Below are 20,891 nucleotides of genomic sequence, written 5' to 3' on the forward strand. Positions count from 1 at the left end.
TAAAGAATACATAGCATAAGGTGTGTATCTGTGTAGATGTACCGACTGCCCCAGTAACTTACCAGATTGTTTTTATTAGTGCCTTTAAATAATTCCTGCCCTCCATTCTTGCCTTTTCTGTGGTGACATCAATGCAAATAGAACTTTCTTTATTCCTTATGAAACAAAGTAGGCCACATGTTTATAATGGCTTATTAAACTGCTAAAACATTGATGTTAAGTGGTTTTACATTCCAGTTCACAGACATTGCTTCTTTAAAAGGTTGTTCTTTGTGAGCCATAAATAACAGCAGGGTTGTGTGAGGATTCCTGTGTAGTGGGAATTCCAGAATTTGGCAGCTAAGAAGATGCTAGATCAGCATTTTGTAATTTAATGTGGTGTGGTTGTGGTCTAAATACCCAATAAATGCTAGAAATGAGCTCCCATACATACTAAAACAATATCTCTGATTTTAAGACTATATATATATATATATATATATATATATATATATATATATATATATATATATATATATATAATATTATTTATTTGTGTATGTATAGCACACATATGCAGTGGTGGTATGCCTACTGCCTTCATTGTAAACCTATAAAATTCCATTCACTTACTATTTTATTATTTTTCATACCGCCACCTCTAAATTTCCACTTCGACCACTGTCCATATGTATATACAGAGTAATGTCATTATGTACTTATGTTACTGGGAGTACCTTTAATATATGAGTATTCCCATATTAATAGTGTGGTAGTAGCAGGAGTATGGTGTCTTAGGTGATACCCTTCACATTTTCATGCGTGTGTTGTACTTTCCTTCAAGGTGATTGTTTGTAGCAAGTGATTAAAAATGTTCTTTCCCTTTTTATTAGTTTGGTCAATGTTTTGTTATTGCTTCTTATTTGAAATTAATCACTTGTGCTCTTTTTTACTGTATTTGTTAAATATTCTGCTTTGTAACTGTAGATAGCACAAAACACACTGTTATGGTAGTGTCGGAGTGCTTCCATACATTATATCCTCACCCTTCTAGATTTATTGTGTAAAATAGTAAAGTGAACTGCGTCAGAAGGGGTATACTTCATCATCATCATATATTTATATAGCGCTACTAATTCCGCAGCGCTGTACAGAGAACTCACTCACATCAGTCCCTGCCCCATTGGAGCTTACAGTCTAAATTCCCTAACATACACATACACAGAGAGACTGGGGTCAATTTAATAGCATACCTACTAGTATGGCTTTTTTTTTTTTTTTTTTGGAGTGTGGGAGGAAACAGGAGCACACGGAGGAAAACCACACAAACACGGGGAGAAAATCTAAACTCCACACAGATAAGGCCATGGTCTGTAATCAAACTATAAATCCAAGTGCTGTGAAGCAGAAGTGCTAACCACTGAGCCACCGTGTTGCCCAACACTTTAGTCTTACATTGGGTTAGAAGAGTATGCTACAGGAAGAGAAGCAATCCATTAGTAAAATATAGATGTCTGTGTTGAGTTAGTAGAACGAACTCAAGATGTATATTTGTTTATATGTTTTAGTAGAGAAACAGCTATTTCTTATTCCTTCTCAGTTGTGAGCACAATTTTAACTCAAAACTTAAGATGAGGCCATTTAAGGCACTGTTGGTTGCAGATTTTTGTCCATCTGTATTTCATCTTTAATGAATCAGTATTCACGGTATCTTTCAATTGTGCTTGCTTCCAGTAGACCAGCATCTCCTATTACTAATAGTCGATACAGAATGCCGTGCAATGTCATTTTAAACTGCTCATACAGAGGGAGACCTGTTGGTTCTACATTACAGCTAAGCATCCAGAGCAGTGGGTATCAGGCATGGACAGATACATTTGCTCTATGCTCTGGCAGATTAACTAGTATATGTAAAACCCAGTTACTGCAGATGGATAACAACGGCATATACTGTCAATCACGAGCTTGCCGGATTTTCAGACAGCCCCGATCTACATCCTAAAGACCCCAATGAAATGTCTATTAAGTTTGTTATGGAGCACACAAGGGGATTTGTGGCCAAACCATGGCATGTATGGGCATCATAAATCATTTCATTGATACAGAATATTCACAATAATTGTCACTTCATTAGTAATTGGTCATGTTGCAGAGTCTACTAACAAGTAGTTGTTAGGGCTGAGATCCTGCGAGTCACAGCCCCCAAGATATACCAGTGTGTAGCTATGTATTGTCAAATAGCTGTGGAGCAAGGTATTGTTATAGTGACTGAATTCAGACCGATTTCATAGAAGGAAAATCGACAAAAAGATATGACTGTCACTGTTCACTTTTATATTTTTATTTAGGACAGTGGTATCCTGTGCCTTTGTTGATGTGTAGTAACCTCCACAGGACTTTATCACTACCATACCTAGACATATGTAACTCAGTAAACCTATTTACCTAGACTGTTGAAGTCATATTCCACAGTGTTGTAAAATCCAGGTGTGTCCTTCCAGTATATGCAACTCCAACACACGTAACTTCTTATTCTCTCTCTGTATCTGGTATCGCAAAGTTAAACATTTTTTTTCTTCTTCCTGAAGCAAAGCAAAAAAAAATTATAATATGCTGAGATGAAATTAAATATATTCTTTATTTTAATTAGATTTTATTCTTTGTATTTAGTGCTTGCAAAGTATTTGTCTGCCTCAATAAATGAACTGTGTTGTAGGTCTTGTCTGTAATATATTGTCTCATAGCATCTGCTGAAATATTTCCACTGTTTACGGAACATTTTGTGGACAATAAGGGAGGCTGTGTTCTTCGATCCGGCTGTGACAAATGATGAAACACATCGCTTTGTGTGAGCACAGAGTATGAGCTCATGCTAGATACTCATGTTATTGTTGACCCCTTGTCCTCTCTAAGATCGAGGGCCAGGATTGACCAGCAGGTATAGGGTTAACCATGTGTCATTCCCCATGTTGATAATACTGAACCTTATCTGTGTACAGTCCAGTATTTGCTTACTTTTGAATGACTCATTGTATTTGTGTGAATCCTCTTTGTGCTGTGCTGACTCATATAGAGAGATTGAGAACTGCTGTCTGCTCCACAAGGGGAGACAGTCTGTGGTATTAGAGTGAACACTTTACTGGAACTGTGACTACATTTAAAGGTACCTTTTAAAATTTTCCCCATATCCTGTCCCATTTATCGAATAGCGTTATAAAGGAACATATTTATATTAAATCATCTTGCAGTAGGTTTTGAGTACAGTCTGTGACCGCACATGATACAAAGAGCAGTTAAACAACCAATGTGAAGCACCCCCTTTGTTCTTCTTGTCTTTCCAGAGAAAACTTTCTCCTATCTGTTTGTGTTAATGGTTTCTTCCCCCACCTCTTTCTCTACCATACTTAACTTCACACTTTATCTGTACTTGCCTACTCTACGGGAGTTTCCGGGAGACTCTCGAATTTTGGGGAGTTCTGGAAGAGCAGGTACCCTCCCAGATCCCACCAGCACTTAATAATGCAATCTGCGTCATCGGGCCTTGTCCCCCCTGCTAGGCAGAGCCGTAACTAGACATTTTAGTGCTCGGGGCAGGAGACATCACTGTTGCCCCACCCTTCCCAAAAAAAAAAAAAAGAATCTCTGATACTAACCTGCAAACTGTCCTAGTGAGTTAACGCATAACCCAGTTACCAACCTAACTCCGCTCCCCCTTCCCCTGTCATCCACACACACAGAGATCTGTGTACACTGCTGGTCATGAGTGAATACGCTTCCACATTTGCCCGACATCGTTCCATCATTGATCGTGATCTTTAAGACGTTCATTAAACCAAATCAAACGATACGATGTGCTTTGGTATGATAAAACATGATCGTGGGAGAATACACACACTTGCAATATCTGACCAAACCGTTGTTTATCGTGTGATCTGCACAGTATTTGCATTAGTGTGTACCCAGTGTTATGCTAGTGGGAGGTTAGCTAGTTGTTGGGACACACCTGATTGGATAAGCTGCATCCAAAAATATTGCATGCTGCTTCCATCATTTTCACGAATGTTAATGTATATACATTCTTTCATAGTGATCAATGTACTCTAATCCATTTCTGCTCCATTGACTTCACAGTGAATGGATTCAGCCGAAGTGCCATTGAAAGGTAGCTGTGAAAATAGCTACATTTGGAAAAGTGCAGATTTATGTTTTGTCCACCAAACTACATTGCAATTTTGACTTCCTACAAATGATAATGTGTTTTATGGGATTTTTTTTTTAATAAAAGCGACTATTTCTGTATTGTGAAGTCCCTACTTCCTTTTTTAACTCTGCTAATATTACCAAAAAAAACCTCTATTTACTTCTATAAAAAGCTTGCTTTCCTCTTTTTTATGTTGTGATATAGATGTGAGCTGTAAATATATTAACATTCAAAATCTCCAGTATAGTAGTTGTACTACTTTTTTTCCCCGTGGAGTAAAATTACTGCTCTTAATATTTTAAATAGTATTTTCTTTAAAAAACAAAAAAATACAACTGTTTGAAAAAGAAAACATGTAAAAATAAATGCACCATGCATCATTTCTTGGCATTTTTGACATGAATAAGTTTAATCTATAAATACATCATTGCATAAGGGTGTTTTACTGAAGTTGGGCTCCCAAATCTGTCAGGTATTATTCAAAAATATACAGCTCCTAATGACCCCGTGATCATAGGATTTGTATTACTACACCATAGCAATATGAGAAAAGGCATAACACGACTGTGAAGATACCAGACTTATGTTTAGCTCTAGCTGGTCAGCCCTAAGGCATCTTTGTGCTGATGGTACCTCTATGATATCGGAAAAAGTAGAATTGTACATTATTTTTTATAAAAGTATTAAAACAAACAGGATACAAATAACAAAAGCCACGAAGTTCACTGCACAAAGAGCTTACTTAACAACTGTAACTTAAATGGGCTATATGCACCATTTTCCTTGGAGCACTGATCTTCCGCTTAGCCATTTGTTCCCTCATCTACTGGTAGGCCAGAGACAGTCTGATGTCTTCCTGCTTTTGGAAGGTGCACAAAATGACAAATTTACGGAGACTTCTAAGATCCCAGGTTCTGGCAAGATCAGTCCAGCCCAATAGAAGCCATCACTCCTATTCAGAACTATCTCCCAAGTGCAAGATAGTGTGTACTGAATACTTTAACATATGCTCTTTATATAGAGCTAAAACAAGTCTCGACCCCTGCCATGAATTCAAATAAGCACTTGACATACAGTGCCAACCCTAGTGGATGTTTGAGCAGGGCACCCTGTTTAGGGTGTGGATTGCACTGAGCCAACAAATCGGGGCCAGGTCTGACTGGGCCAATGGACAGGAGGGCAAGTGGGCTCAACCTTTATTTGACAAACCTGACTGTCACCCTGCTCTCGCCACAACATCATCAAACTTGTTTTGTAAACTGTATATAAATTCTCAGTATGATTTTTTTTTTTTCTATAAGCTGTTGAGATTTGAAAGTGAATAAAATAAACTGCAAGACCAATCTGTTATGACCATGCCCAATGGCGTTGTACATTCTAAGAGCAGTTGGGTTATAAAAGCTCGAAAACCAGACGTCCCATGTGGAGCAACCCTCCCTTTTCTAAGACACCAGTTTCTAATAATTTTGTTTGCAGATAATAAAAATTATTCTCTGTCCCAGTGAAGCTTCCAGTCTAAAATCTCTACAACATACACACATATAGGTTAATTCTGTCAGAAGTCATGTAACCTACCAGTATGTTTGAGTGTAGGAAATAACCGGAGCACCTGGAGAGAGCATACAAAATCCACACAGATAGTACACGTGGCCCCAGTGCTGTAAGGCAGCAATCCAAAGCGGTGTGCCACCGAGCTGCTCAATGTTGCCAATGAGGGTGTTGTGTCCATTTATATTGCACTTATGGGAAAGCAGAAATGCCACCTCATGTACAGCAGGGTGTTGTAGGGTTTGGGATCTGTGACATGAGTTTGTATATAATAAGAAAGAAAGCATGACAGAATTAACTGCCCAAGTAGTATCCTGAATCAGAGCCATAACTTAAAATTTTAGCGCCTGGGGTAAAAAATACAAAAAATGCCGGCCCCCGAGCCCTCAATTTTAACCAAACGAACCTAAAATATTTATAAACTGCGCCCCCCTTAAGTGTTGCGCTCTGGGCGGCTGCCCCTATCGCACAGCCCTCGTTACGGCCCTGTCTTGAATATTCATAGTATGTAAGATTGGTGATGTTGTTTACACCATTTAGTAAGCATATTATATGAAATAGTTGGTTGCCTTTATTTTTCTTTTATTGTGTGTGATGGGTGGGGCTCCTCAATAACAAACTATCCACTTTTAAATTAAACTCTGGTGCTTCATTATAAACAAATTACTTTAAAAAAAAACAAAACAAAAAAAAAACACTCATGGTTTTGTTTAAATTTTTAAAAATAGGGATTGTCTTCCACCTGTGCTTTTACTGTGATTTAACACATCGCCGATCTACTAGGAAACTGTGTTCATATTTGTTTTAAGAACATAACACCATAGTAGTTGTTGTTTTAAATGTCTGAGTGATCAATTTGCCAGCAGGTTTTGAAATACATTTAATATGTATAGAAGTATTTGTCCTTAAATGTGAATATCACATTTCCCTAAAATCTTTATGTGAAATATAATCCCGACCTCCGTAAAATACCAGTTAATAAATTTAGTTTATACTAGGCCTTGTTTCTTTAGGCCCATTAATCTCCAAGTGAGCTTTGCCGTCCTTAATAATGACTTGGACAGCTGGACAAACAGTGAAGTAGAAAGCATGTATTACTTTACAGGACAGAAATGACACTCATGGCATAAAGTGGTGTCTTAAAACCTCACACCTGTATTCTAGAAAACCAGCATGGATGTTTCCTAATAAATATAAGGCCCTTTTCTCTGTTCCTGCATAAAATATCTTTTTTGAAATGTGTGTTTTAAACACTGGTGCCGATGCATGAAATGTGAATGGGTCTAAGATCAGGTCACGAGTCGCCAGGAGCTCTATCTGAGTCCGTACCAAAGAGAACTCGTATAAACTCTTACATAGATGGTATTTAGCCCCAACCCGCTTGAAAGCTATATATCCTGACTCCTCTAGTCAATGTTGGAGACTATGTGGGCAGGAAGGCTCATTCCAACACATCTGGTGGTCCTGGCCGAGACTAGTGGAATTCTGGCGGAAAATTCACAATTTAATTAACAGTCACCTCAGTAACCCCCCCCCCCTGCCCCTCATACTCACTATTACATAGGCCTATACCGGACGTTAACAAATATACAATGGCGCTTATAGGCCATATACTCAATGCAGCTAAATGCGCAATAGCAGCAAATTGGAAAAATCTAGAATCCCCATCGTTGCCTGAAATTATCAACAGAATATGGCAGACATATAGATGTGAACACATTACAAGCATTCTCAATGACCGTCCCAATAAATTTCGTGCGATTTGGGATCCTTGGCTCGCCTCCTATGGTACAGAACAACCAAGGCCTGATTAGAATGGAGACTAATGTATATAGCGTCAGAAGACTTTCAATATATGGTATATACCGGTAATACATCGAGATGCCAAGTCAGGTGCCCCTCTTCCTTCCCCCTCTTACCATTCTAACATCTTTTCCTTTCCTTCCCCCTTGCCTCGCCCCCCCCCCCCCTCCCCTGTCCCCTGCTTTCTCTCTTTTCTTTCCCTCTCTATGTTTTTACTTTTATTGACAAAAGCTTACATTGCTCTTCTCATTTGCAAGGTATTTGTTGTTTGATTAATGTAACTTAATCTTTACACTGTTTTGAAAATTGAAAAATCTCCCTAATAAAATATGTTTAAAAAAAAAAAAAAAAAAAAAAAAGAAATGTGAAGGTGTTAGACCTTTGGTGGTTACCTGCAGTCAGAGGAGGTCAGCAGAGGACACTTGATTGACCTCAAACACTTCAACTTACAATGAACGTAAAAAAACTGCAGCAGAGGCAGCATCTGAAAGAACTGCAGCACGAATGCGATAGATGGATATAGTGACATTGGAAGCAGAAAGCTGGTAAATGCATGTGTTTTTATGCCAGTGCATACAAGACCTAAGCTGTACTTGTCAAAAATACACAACTGTAATTACACATTAAATAGACATCTGAGTGGAAAACATGTAAATAAACATTAAATATGTTTCATTTATTTCTAGTTACAGCAGTATAGTTTCTACTGTTTTCAGCTCGTTACAAGTCTGCCTGCAATTCACCATTTTCAGGGAAGCTATAAATATCCATAAGTATTAATGGATGTGAGAATATCCCATGTTCTGCCAGAAACATGCTCACTGCACTCCTGAGCAATGTCCTGTGACACCAACTGGAGGAAGCTTTCTGGGCAGTCACCTGATTGGCTCTGAATAATCACATGTGACTAGTGTCACAGGATTGTCGTCATCCTTCACAGATAATTTAAATAATATCGAGGCTTTATGGCATGAAGTACCCTCTGCCAGCTTAGTACCTGTAGAGCTTATTTTTATCACAAATGCTGTGTGTTTGTTAGTAATTTTACACTGCTATAAGGATTTGTTCTCGGTCTATACTATTGATGTTAGATTTTTTTAAAACTGCTTGACCAGTTTGCTTTAAAACACAAAATTGTGTATGGTGTGACCATCCCCTAGCATTTCCTTAACATTATTTGACAGGACTGATATGGTTATGTACAGTTTCTATTTTATTTGCGCAATTACAGTCGGGCACGAAAAAGGCTTGCTGCCACAGTATTTAGTGTGATGTGAATTTAATGGCGTAATAAGCCTCTGTTCCAAGAGCACTTGTCACTTTGGAGGGATTTCTAGATCTAAAGATCTGAGTCTCTCGTCTTAGGCTGGGTACACAATACAGTGTTCTCCCCAGAAAAAAATGCCATCCAGGTGGGAATAAGAAGCAGCCGGGTTGGGGCAGTTGTAATACTTTGCAACATTATTGAAAAATGCTGGAGGTTATTGCCCACACCTACCAGGACTGGTCAGACTGGTGGTCAGTGGTCTAACACTCACTGCTGGCTGTAGTGCTCACATACTGCCTGTTCTAATAGGAGAAACAATGGTTTATTCTATTCTATAATAGGACTCTGTTGGGCTCCAAGAGCCAGGTGGAGCATTTGGGGAGTAGGTGCTGGGGAGAACACTGCACTAAACAAAATTTCTCCCAATGCGATAATCCTTAGCGATTTTAGCATTGATTAAAAAACAAATGTAAAAAACAAGTCCCGATGAGCATGCCGATTCATGTGTACACGCTAAGTACATTTTACACAATTTACCTTCAGATCTGAAAACTTCATCTGTCATAACCACTGGCCGAAAAGATTGTGACTGCAAACTCCATAGAGATCTATGGACACTGCCTATAGTGAGTACATACACACTGCAGAATTGGAACAACATTGCTCCATCGTTGAACAAGATTTTTAGTTTAGTTTAAAAATTAAATGAATTGATGCGATGAGCTTTGGTAAGATAATCGTTCATCGTTGCAGTGTACACACTAAAGTGATATCGAGCCGAACGGCCGTTTATCGTTCCATTGACCTGATAATCGGCTGGAAAATGTTGTAGTGTCACCAGCCTTACGATGGCATAAACTTGCTTATGCGTTGGTACTGTCATTCACAATGGTTGCCTTTATTTATTTCACCCCCAATCTATTATGTAGCACTATAACTGGGGCAGTATTTAAAATGATTTTTATTAAAATCATACTAAAACTGACAAAATGTGCAGCCTAAACCTTGCAATTTTATCAGATTGCTCTGGCACAGTCTGATATGAAGATCTCCTAGTTAAAAGTGAAATTGTTTTGTACTTTTATAAATGTATAGCAGAAACCCAAGCATTTTTTTTTCCAATGCTGAAAATCAGTCAAAGAGATGCAGGAAGAGCGCTGTAAATATATTCATGCAAGGAAATTGAACAAGCCATTTTTATTTGCTCAGATGACTAAATAGAACAGTGATTGGGAACTGTGCCGATATCTTCTGCCTTTTTTCTTTTACACTTTATTACAATCAACTGGAACAGTGATTCATGTAGGAACCATTTAATCTCTTAAAGATTAAAGATGAACCATCTAAAGCTGGGTACACACTACAGAAATTTCGACCAACTTTTTATGCCGAACGATTTTACATGCGATCGATTTTCTGATTGCTCGGTCCATGGACTGCATACACACTAGCCTTGTTTAGGACGATAAAGGGAAGAGCGGACGTCCCTTTAGCAACTTTTTACAGCCATGTTGTCGTGAGCAATGACTGTAATTTCGTTCTCACTGTTGTGGATCGGTCGGAAGTTTATACACACTACACAACGGAAACAAGATTGGAACGAAAATATTAAACGGTACGACCAACCAAATGAGGCGACAATCGTCCATTTGGGCAGACTTTCGACCATCGTGTCACTGCACACACTGACCCGACTTTTGAACGATTGGTTGTATGTCGGCTGTTTGAGCTGATTATTGGATGAAAACAGTGTAGTGTGTACCCAGCTTAAGCCTGGGTACACACTACAGGTTTTTCAGCCGACTATTGGGTCAATTGAGCGATAAACTACTGTTCGCATTAGTGTGTATACTTAAACGATGAACGATAGTGATTTCAAAGTACTGATTGTTGTTTCGTTTGATCAGCAGAACTATAATACTCATTTAAATGTCTTTCAAATCCTGCAGTGTGTATGCAGTCATGATCAGGATCTCCATAGAGTTTACAGAGTCATGATCTTTTCAGCCGATGGTTATGACAGCTGAAGAGCACAGATCTGAGGGTAAAACTTTTAAAACATGTATAGTGTGCACATGAATCGACATGCTGATCATGACTTTTTTTTTGTTTCTAAGTGGTTGGTACAATCATTGTAATAACAAATTGGTTGGAAAATTCTGTAGTGTGTACACAGCCTAAGTGTAGAGCTGGGTACACTCGTACAGGTTTTTCATCCAATTATCGTGCCGATCACACAATAAATGACTGTTTGGTAAGATATCGCATTAGTTTGTGCACTACCATGGTTATGTTTTATCGTACCAAACCACATTGTGTTGTTTGGTTTGATTTTTATAAACGTCCTAAAAGTCACGATCAACTATAGAACGATGACCGGTAAACGTGGAAGTGTGTATGCACTCACAATCAGCAGTGTAGGCAGATCTCTCTAGAGTGAGCAGGGTCATGATCTTTCCAGCAGATAGTTATGAGATGAAGAGATCTGAAGTTAAAAAGTATAGGTGTGTTAACACAAATAATAACAATAATAACATGCTCATCAGTAGTTGGTAAAAATCGGTACAGAAATCGCATCTGCGGCAATTTTCTGTAGTGTGTACCCAGCTTTATGCAAAGAGGTGTTCAAGATGCAATCAAATCATTTTGGTGAGTTGCACAATAGACATTTTAACAGCCCCTCCCCCCCCCACACATGTATTTAGCAATTTCTTGCCGTGAGAGACCGGCACTGTGTAGTTTTTCTTTTGCTTTAAGACAAAGAATGAGCATAAACATATGATTAGACATCATTGATTTATAGTTCGAGACATCAGTATGAATATGTAAACAACCCTGTGATAAATATCAGGCATAATAGAGATACACTTTTATTTCCATTCCCTGGGGCTGCTGCACATACGAATCAATGAAATGCTGGGGCCGTAGAATGAGAAGTCATGGGCAGCTGCAGGCTGGATACATTTTGTCTGTGGGAAGTGTCCCACTGGACATCTTTCAGCAAACCGCAGCTCAGTAGAAACCAATTTCATTGAAGGCCTGTTAGTGAAAGCCCTCTGTCTTTTGTGATGGCAAGTCTGGCTGACTTCTGAAACACTTATGTCATTGCATCATTACAAAAAATTGTTGTAGTTTGTTGGATTAAATACATTCAGATTGTAGTGCAAGAGATACTGCTAATATACACCATCTTCTATCCCAAACTGCGGCAGTTATCTTCATCGCTGGTTCCAGTAATGCATGCAAAAACCGTTTATATCGGTACTGTGCACTGGTATGAAATCCTATAATCCGGTCTTAAGTTTATAATATTTGAAGTCCAGTGACAAGGTTATTTAAACTCCTTAACTGAATCACTTCTAAATAATTTATGGTATAAATTTATTTAAAGGAAATGGGGCAGGACGCTTATTTTTGATATTGTGGGCAGCACGGTGGCGTAGTGGTTAGCACTTCTGCCTCACAGCACTGGGGTCATGAGTTCAATTCCCGACCATGGCCTTATCTGTGTGGAGTTTGTATGTTCTCCCTGTGTTTGCGTGGGTTTCCTCCAGGTGCTCCGGTTTCCTCCCACACTCCAAAAACATACTAGTAAGTTAATTGGCTACTATCAAAATTGACCCTAGTCTCTACCTGTCTGTCTGTCTCCCTCTCTGTCTGTGTGTGTGAGTGTGTGTCTATATTAGGGAATTTAGACTGTGAGCTCCAGTGGGGCAGGGACAGATGTGAATGAGTTCTCTGTACAGCGCTGCGGAATCAGTGGCGCTATATAAATAAATGGTGATGATATTGTGTAGATTTTGGTGAGGGAAATCTTAAATTTCTGAGACCAGGGGAGGAAATTAGTTTTTTGTTTAACCTTGCTAGAGGAGATGCATTATTTCTTAAGCTATATATCTGATACAATAATCCTTTGTGGATGGAAGTATTTTGTGTGTTGTGATGTGGGGAAGTGGCTTGTTTGGGGTTTGTACCTTACTTTGGGAATGTACATTCTGGACTGTCTGAAGAGGGGCCCCATGCTAATTAGATCTTTTGATGTGTAAAGGTCCAACATTGAAGGCAGGAACTTTTAATTAAGACGGGCTCCTAGATTCTCTGCATCTGAAAACCAGATGCAGGACATCACAGCATCTCTAGGATTTCATAGATAAGTGTAAATATTGTTGGCTTTGCAATGCATGTAAATCCATGTTTGTGTAAACACATTGCATCCTGATTCTAAAAATAGCCCGTGTCCAAATCCTTATAAAAAGCACTGTCTTGCACACTGAAATGTTCTTGTTTCATCTGACCTGATCACTGGTACCTTCAACCAGTGTGCGAGCAAATAAACATCACTTGCTTCAAATATTGCTTGCTTCCTGTGACCTGCAGATTAGACCCTAAATCTGATCTGTTCTCCGGCTGTTTCTGAGTTTGGACCCAGCTTTTCTGGTACCACCGCTCTGCCTGCTACCATGCAGCTCTGGTCAGTGTGATAGGCCAGGGGGGATCCATCCACAGCACCCCTGATCGATAGGAAGAGGTCAGGAGTACTAGCCCAGGTACGCCAGTAACGGGGTACACTCGCAGCGTCGGTTACCCAGAAGAAACCCGGTACTGGATGCCGGTAAGGAGTCCAGTGGTGGCAACATTTGTAAGCCCCTCCTACTGCGGCAAGAGGGTGCATTTGGGATAATGAAAGGGAACGATGTCTGGCAAATGTGGAATGTATACGCACTGACGGCGAGCAGCGTAGGCAGATATCTGTAGAGTGTGTACAGAGTCACAATCTTTTCAGCAGATGTTTGAGATGAAGATAAATTGTGTAAGTGTGTACACATGAATCGATATGCTCATCAGGACTTTCAGTCGTTGGTCAAATCATTACAGAAATTGCATATGAAGTAGATTGAAATTGCATATGAGTAAGATTGAATAGGTTTGTACCCAGTTTAACAGTCCCAAATTTGATTATTTTATTTTGGAACCTTAAAAAAAACAAAAAACTGAAAATTAGTACTTAATCAAAGTAATCTTCCAATGTAATTGTTACCCATGAATTCTATATGTAGTAAGCCTTTTATAATGTAAGTGTTTTTGAGAAAAGAATGCTACTTTTAATAATTCCCAATGGTGTAACTACAGGAATTCCCCTCCCCCTCCCCCTCCCCCAAGGCCACTGCTCTGTTCTTTTGCCTCTTCTGAGCATGCTCCATGTGTATGTGCCTTCACCGCACATGATCACAAGAGGGCACAATTCTGTTCTTTTGAGATAATATCCAGGGACTATGGAAGCTAGAGCGACGCCCTGTTCCCCTATCCATATTTTTCTATGACACTTGGTGACGCACTTTTCTGCCCCTGATCCCCTGACACTTAACAGTAGTGCACAAATTAATGTTCTCAAGATCGGCATCTCCTTACAAAGCTAATTGTTAGGTGATCAACTCTTCAGTTCTCACACTATTCTATGGCTGCAGAACATGCTGGGGGATATAATTCATCTAACATAGATGACAGTGTAGTCAGTATTCATATTGTATGACAAATACACAATACAATTACTTGTTAGTTAATTATCTGTTTGTCTACATCCATATATAAATTGTTATATTTCAGAAACTCCTGAAAATAACTGCTAAGTGCTGCTTTGATTAATTGCTGAGAGATATGTTCTTGAGCTACTAAACACTCTTACTGTCATTTTCACTTCCTGTCCCTGCAATTTACAACAAGTAATTTTGACAGGATATCCGTATTTATGTTCACTTATAAGATACCTTTCTTTCTTTGGTTCCTGGCAGAACAGGAAACTGCTGATTTTGGTTTTTATTAGCAGCCACAATATTTGTGCATATGAAAATATCATTGGCTTACTGCTTCAGCAAATCTGCTAGAGTTTGAGGGGAATCAACATTTCTAGTAATTAATCTGTTGTAGTGCTGGGAGCTTCCAGAAATGCACTTCTCAGCAAAACATGGCAGATGTCAGCTCTTGACAGACAGGTAGACATTTAATTTCTATTGGTCATCATTTATTATTCATAAAAGGTTGGATTGCAGCAAGTTTAATACATATATAATAAATAATTGTAAAGGAGAGCATATTTTGTACCAAAATTATTTAACAACTTTATGTAAGGATTACTTCTTACAGAGATGCATTGTACCCCATGACTTACATAACCATTCCTAATGGCGTTAATTGTGTGGTGGCTAGTGTGAAATTAACCATAGTGTGTGTCTGTGTGTGTTTGGCAATATGGATTGTAAGCTTCACTGGGGCAGGGACTGATGTGAATGATTACATATTCTCTGTAAAGCGCTTCGTAGTATGTAGGAGCTATGTAAATAATGTTGATAAATAGATATGAGATATGGACTGTGGCGCTGCATTTATGTTTTAATTTGTATTAACAAATGCATTTTTGTAAAACCACACACCACCTTTTTCATGTTAAAGTTTGGAGATTATAGTGCTGCTTCTAAATAACTGGTGACTAATTTTTTCCACTATACCATCTTATGGTGGTTACGTTTTCCCTGCTGCGTGCCCTTGCACTTTTTTTTATTTCATTTATTGAACCCGATTTTTGGGGGCGGGGTGTAGAGGTTAGAAGCAAATATGGATCCAGCAAGTTTGGGGTAACTTACCAAATGACCCTGTAATCATTGAAATATGTTCCTGTCACATTTTCATAAATATGAGGGGTGTACAGAATAATGTAGAATTCAGGAGCCAGTCACTCTAGTCTAGGAGCCAGCTCGTTCATTTAAGGAGATGGGAATGCCATGGTAGGTCGGTTTATATAAATAAAGCGTACTCCCAAACGTTGGGCTGAAACAATGAATACACTCCCTTTATTGGGTGCTCATCTCTTTTTTTTTTTTTTTTTTTTTTTTTTTTTCTGGGTGCCCTTGTAAATAAATACAGGCTACACTTCTTTAGAAAATCTTCCAGTTACCCAGCTAGTGGGCCAATGATGGTATGTCTGAGTGATAAATGTGATCGTAAATAACCGTTGGTCTTCTAGGTTGGCTATATATAATAAACGTACCATATTTAAGCTGCTGGAGTAACCTAGGATATAAAAAGAACAAAAGTATAAATATGTGTGCACAGGAACTGAAAGATTCCCAGAATTTACTTCTCTATTTACGCACAAAATGCTAAATCATTGCAAGCTGTATTATGTGCTAGTTTTTAACACCATATATTCCAGAGCTCACAAACTAGAGGGGACAGTGATACACCGGATCATAAAACACTGCAGAAGATATACCATGGAAACATGGTCCGTGTGGCTATATACTATTATAAACATACTTATTGGACTCTATGTGGCCTTTAGATAGACAAATCTGTACATCAGACTCCTAAAGAGCACCATTGGAAAGTGTCCCATTGGTATATGCACTCCGAGCACGCACATTTCGGAGGGTATGCGCCATGTGAAATGCGTCCTGTGCTGCAGAGAGTTGTAATATGTACAAACTCTCAGATCTATAGGCCTCTAACACCGTCCTCTCCTGGTTTTCCTCTTACCTCACCAACCGCTGCTTCTCAGTCTGTCTCTACACATGAATAAAGAGAGTGCAAAGCTTGAAACAACAAATATGATCATTTATTGCAAAACAACATTAAAATAAACAATAAGCATGATGGAAGGTTATTATTCAAAGATCACAATTACATAAGATAATATTGCATTCGGATAAAAATAAAAACAATTAGAATAACTGTATTGTAAAGCTCCTAACATATATTAAAAAGGCACAAAAAACACTGATAATATATATATTTTTTTCCATATATTGGGATGACCATATGTTACAGCTAAGTGTAACTACATACAGTGCTATAAGGATAGTTTATGAAAAAGCGCCATCTCATCTGGGATAGCCCAACGCTTCCTTAAACTCAATATTTCCAAGGTTGAACTTATCGTCTTCCCCCCCTTCCAGGACTCTCCCACTTCCCCCCCCCCTCTCTATTTACGTTAATAGCACTACTCTTGTTTCTGTCTCTCAAGTCCGTTGCCTTGGGGTCATCCTTACTTCCTCCATCTCCTTTAAACCTCACATTCTGTCCTTCTCAAAATCCTGCTCCTTCCACCTTCAGAACATATCCAAGTTACGCCCCTTTCTCACCATGGAAGCCACGAAAACCGTTGTTCACTCGCTTGTAGCCTCTCGCCTTGACTACTGTAACGTCTTTCTCTCTGGCCTACTTGATTCTCATCTTGACCCTCTTAAGTCCATCCTCAATGCTTCTGTCCACCTTATTTTTCTCTCTCGCCGCTCTATCTCTGCTGTTCCCCTCCAACAGCCATTACATTGGCTCCCCATGGCCTACAGAATTAAATTTAAACTTCTCACCTTTAAAGCCCTTAATCAATCCTCCCCTCCCTACATCTCCAATCTCATCTCTACCTACTTTCCTAGCCGCTACCTCCACTCTGCCTGTGACCGCCGCCTCACTATTTCAGCTCTTTCCTTGTATGCTCCTTCTACTATTCCATCACCCTCTGTACCTCTTGGCCTGCTTCCCCAGGCCTGTTTTTTTAAGCTTTGGACTAATTATATATATATATATATTTATATTCTTCATATTTTGTTCTTTATGTATCGTGTTGTGCCATGGCTCACTGTTTTCTTGTATATGTTATGAACGGCGCTGCAGACTCTTTGTGGCGCCGTATAAATTAAACATAATAATAATAATGAGGGGCCAATGTGTCATTGTTTAATAGTTCTGTGTTCAGCTCAGTCCATTATGTACTTTGGTGTTTACTTAATTGAAAGAATTATTCTGTTATTAGAAATGGCGCATGCTTTTTGTAATAATGATGCACCTTGTTGATTGAACATCTACCCCAAGTCTGTCTGCTAATATAGAGGGAAAAGGTCTTTGTAGTACAATAGATGGAGTTGCCAAATATGTGGTTGGGCAATGAGTAATATTTTGGAATCCTTGCTCAGAAACAGCTTGTGCCTCATTATTTAAACTTGCACTTGAGCCGTTAGCCTGTTTCTACTTCTATTGTAGTGACTCATGTTTGTGTCTTCCCACACCTGTCTATACGCTGCTTTCAGTCAAAGGTTCTGTGTTTTTATGACAGATAGCTATGATTCTTATGCTGCTCTTTTTTGTATCTTAGTATACTTCAGTTATAGTAGTTGACCCATCCTCATGATTTTGTGTTCGTATTCACTAGTTTTTTTGTTTTGTTTTTATTTTTGTAAAAACCTATATTCTGCTACAGTTATCAGAAAAATAACCTTTTGTAACCTATTAATCATAAAAAAAACACCCCTCCCTCTCCGCTCCTTTGCCTGCATCTTCTCACTATATAGAGTAAGGTGACATATTTAGGAGGCATTCCTGCAATCTAAAAACAAATCTGGCTCCTGCCACTGTATATATTTGGAGAGAACATTGTATAGAACAATTGTAAAATTCTGATTATAAAAGACAAAATTAAAGCAGATCCAGTATGAAGTGGTTTCCTCCAACAATTTAACAAGAATGACCCACTCAGCTCATTGAAGGATTAACCTCTTCACCACATATACTAAATAGGGTGCTCTCTGAGAGTGTGAGGCGGTAGATAGCGTTTATTATCCTTGCAGCATTGCAGGATGTTCATAGTTCTACACCAGAGCTTTGTGGTAGAGCATAGTGCTTTATTGCAAGCTGTGGAAGGACTTCCCTTCAGCTTCAAGTAACGGGGGTTCCCGGGAAACTGCCCTTAGTAACTTTTTGAAGGAGGGAAGTTTAATAAAGGAGTGATTTCAGCGTCACTATATAAATGTATGTTTGTTTTTGTGGCACCACACAATGTTTGCTTCATCTTATTGATGACATGCTTAGGATCTTTTATTTTGGATTGCTTGGAACTTTGCTTTTCGGGTAACGGGTTCTTTTGGTAATTTAGATCACTATGTCTAAAATATATTAAAGTACATTTAAAGTGTTTCCCCTTACTGTTATTCTCCTTAATAAAGTGTGTACAAGTGGCCCTTAGAATGCTCAGTGTCCATGTGAAATATGTATGACGTCATTACCTAACAGAAGATAATGGAGTTTTCTTTCTAACTTTGTGCGTTTTTATGGACTTCAGGTTTCCGAATATTTAATCCCATACATGTATTTGACTTGGAAGTCAAGTTGGGGGCGCCAGCAATTTCTCACATTACGAACAAATTAGCCAGGCGCCCCTTTCCTTATAATCTGTATTGCGTAACTTTGCAGTGGGCAACCTTTGATCTGCCAGCTGTGACCAGGATATTAAGATATGTAGATCGTCACAAGATGGGTTGTAGAACATACTTGGTTAACCATTATTGTACCCATTGACGTTTATAAATAAAGTGTTTTTTCTCCCCCCTTGTTCAGTGCAAGACACACATCATGCCTGAGAGAAGGAAGCTCACATCAGATGTGACCAATTTCCAATGCTGACCACGCACCCCCCCTCCCTCCCTCCCTCCCATACACTTACATGTGTCTACATCATAAACACATTGCTCATCCCTGTGAGCCGTAGATTAGTGACACACTTGTAATGCTGAGGAAGTGAAAGTCTAGATGACTTGTTACACAATGCACAGTTTATAATGTTATCATATTCCTCCCACTTATCTGTGTTTTTCTATGATAAAAAAGTGCAGGAAACAGGAAATACTGCAGAACCCAGTTAGCTTGTTCATTTGCTGTGGAAGATCATTCAAAGGACAACTAAGTCAAGTCACTGTTATTTTAAACAGAAATCATTCATTGTATTAACATGTAAAATAAAATCTTCAATACCCAAAAACCTAACTTCTTTATTGGCTCCAGTACTAACCATGCTAGATTTATAGTTATATACAAAAGGCTATGGGATTTTTTTTGAGCTTCCTAACATGACTGTACTCTCAGCGGAAACAGTGTAGTTATGTGAATACTCTGTGGAGTTCTGCAATCCAGCTCAGCCAGTGGGTCGTCCTACAGAAAATAACTATTGAGATAAGGTGGTTGAGAAGTAGAAGCAATTACCTGTCTACTGACAGATGCGTGATACACAGGAGTAACTGAATGAGCACTTGTATGGGTGCAGTTGCTGTTGTGTATTTATTCCTTTTAAGGTAAAAAGCATTTCATGTTTAGCTTGGCAATTATATGCTAGCTAAAATTATTAGATTGCAATTAATAGTCACTATTCCATTATCGGTTAGCCATATAGGTTTTTAGCGCAACTCATTTGGGTGTTTGAGGGTTTTTTTCTTGCTAAAATTATATTTCAACCACACTATATGTTTATTTTAAATTGTATAGTCCTGGGAATTTACCTTGATTTGGAGGAGGTGATCAGATTGTATGGTCGTGTTTCTAATGTTCTTCTATTCAGCTCCCTTAATCTGTATGATGTGTTAAAATGCGGTAAGTAATATTTACCCTTATTCTGTGCTATTGTTTACAGGAGATATTACTCAGAAGGGCTATGAAAAGAAAAGGGCAAAGCTTCTGGGTCCCTATATTCCACAAACTCAAGGTAAGATCTTTATTATTGAACTTTTAACAGTCTAGTGTTTCTTGGTAGTTAAGTACCTAAAAACGTTAATATTCTTACCAAGCTATCTTATTTTTACCACACTGGGTAATAAATGTAGCAATGACGTGGTTGACTTGAACCATCGTTCAAAAGTATCAAGCTTTGCCTGGCCGATGGGTGGATGAACCCCATTGTATAAATATTGGTGTTTGTTTGTTTTTTACTTTCCTGGGCAATACGGTGCAAGGTGGAATGTGATATGCACAGAAAAAATGTTTAGTTTTAATGTGTATCTTTCGGATTCCTGACTCATACAGAGCAGCCATTAGGTTTAGGTTGTGATTTGCTAAAATTTACCTCCACTGTTAAAGCATTGGAGAATATTTGCTCCAGTGTTTTTAGATCAGCTGCACCAAATATTTATAACAATGATATGATTCATTTGGGGATATAATTGTTTTCCATTGAGCATTGTCTTTAACTCTAATTTAAATACTTTGACATAAGTGTCAAATGTACTTTTGATTTAGCTGCAGATGAGAAGGTTTCCGCTATGTTCAACGTCCATAGCT

General features: G+C 38.6%; 1 protein-coding gene across 2 annotated transcripts in view; it reads left to right on the top strand.

Moving 5' to 3' along the window:
- The window catches only part of DIP2B (disco interacting protein 2 homolog B), a 170,550-nt gene that overhangs the window by 47,772 nt on the left and 101,887 nt on the right, over window positions 1-20,891 (top strand). For both annotated transcript variants that reach the window (XM_075199287.1, XM_075199288.1), the window contains exon 2: window positions 20,248-20,319. In XM_075199287.1, the coding sequence (XP_075055388.1) occupies window positions 20,248-20,319 (72 nt within the window). The remainder of the gene's footprint in view (window positions 1-20,247; window positions 20,320-20,891) is intronic.

This window comes from Mixophyes fleayi, chromosome 2 (assembly GCF_038048845.1).
Source record: "Mixophyes fleayi isolate aMixFle1 chromosome 2, aMixFle1.hap1, whole genome shotgun sequence".
Lineage (NCBI taxonomy): Eukaryota > Metazoa > Chordata > Amphibia > Anura > Limnodynastidae > Mixophyes > Mixophyes fleayi.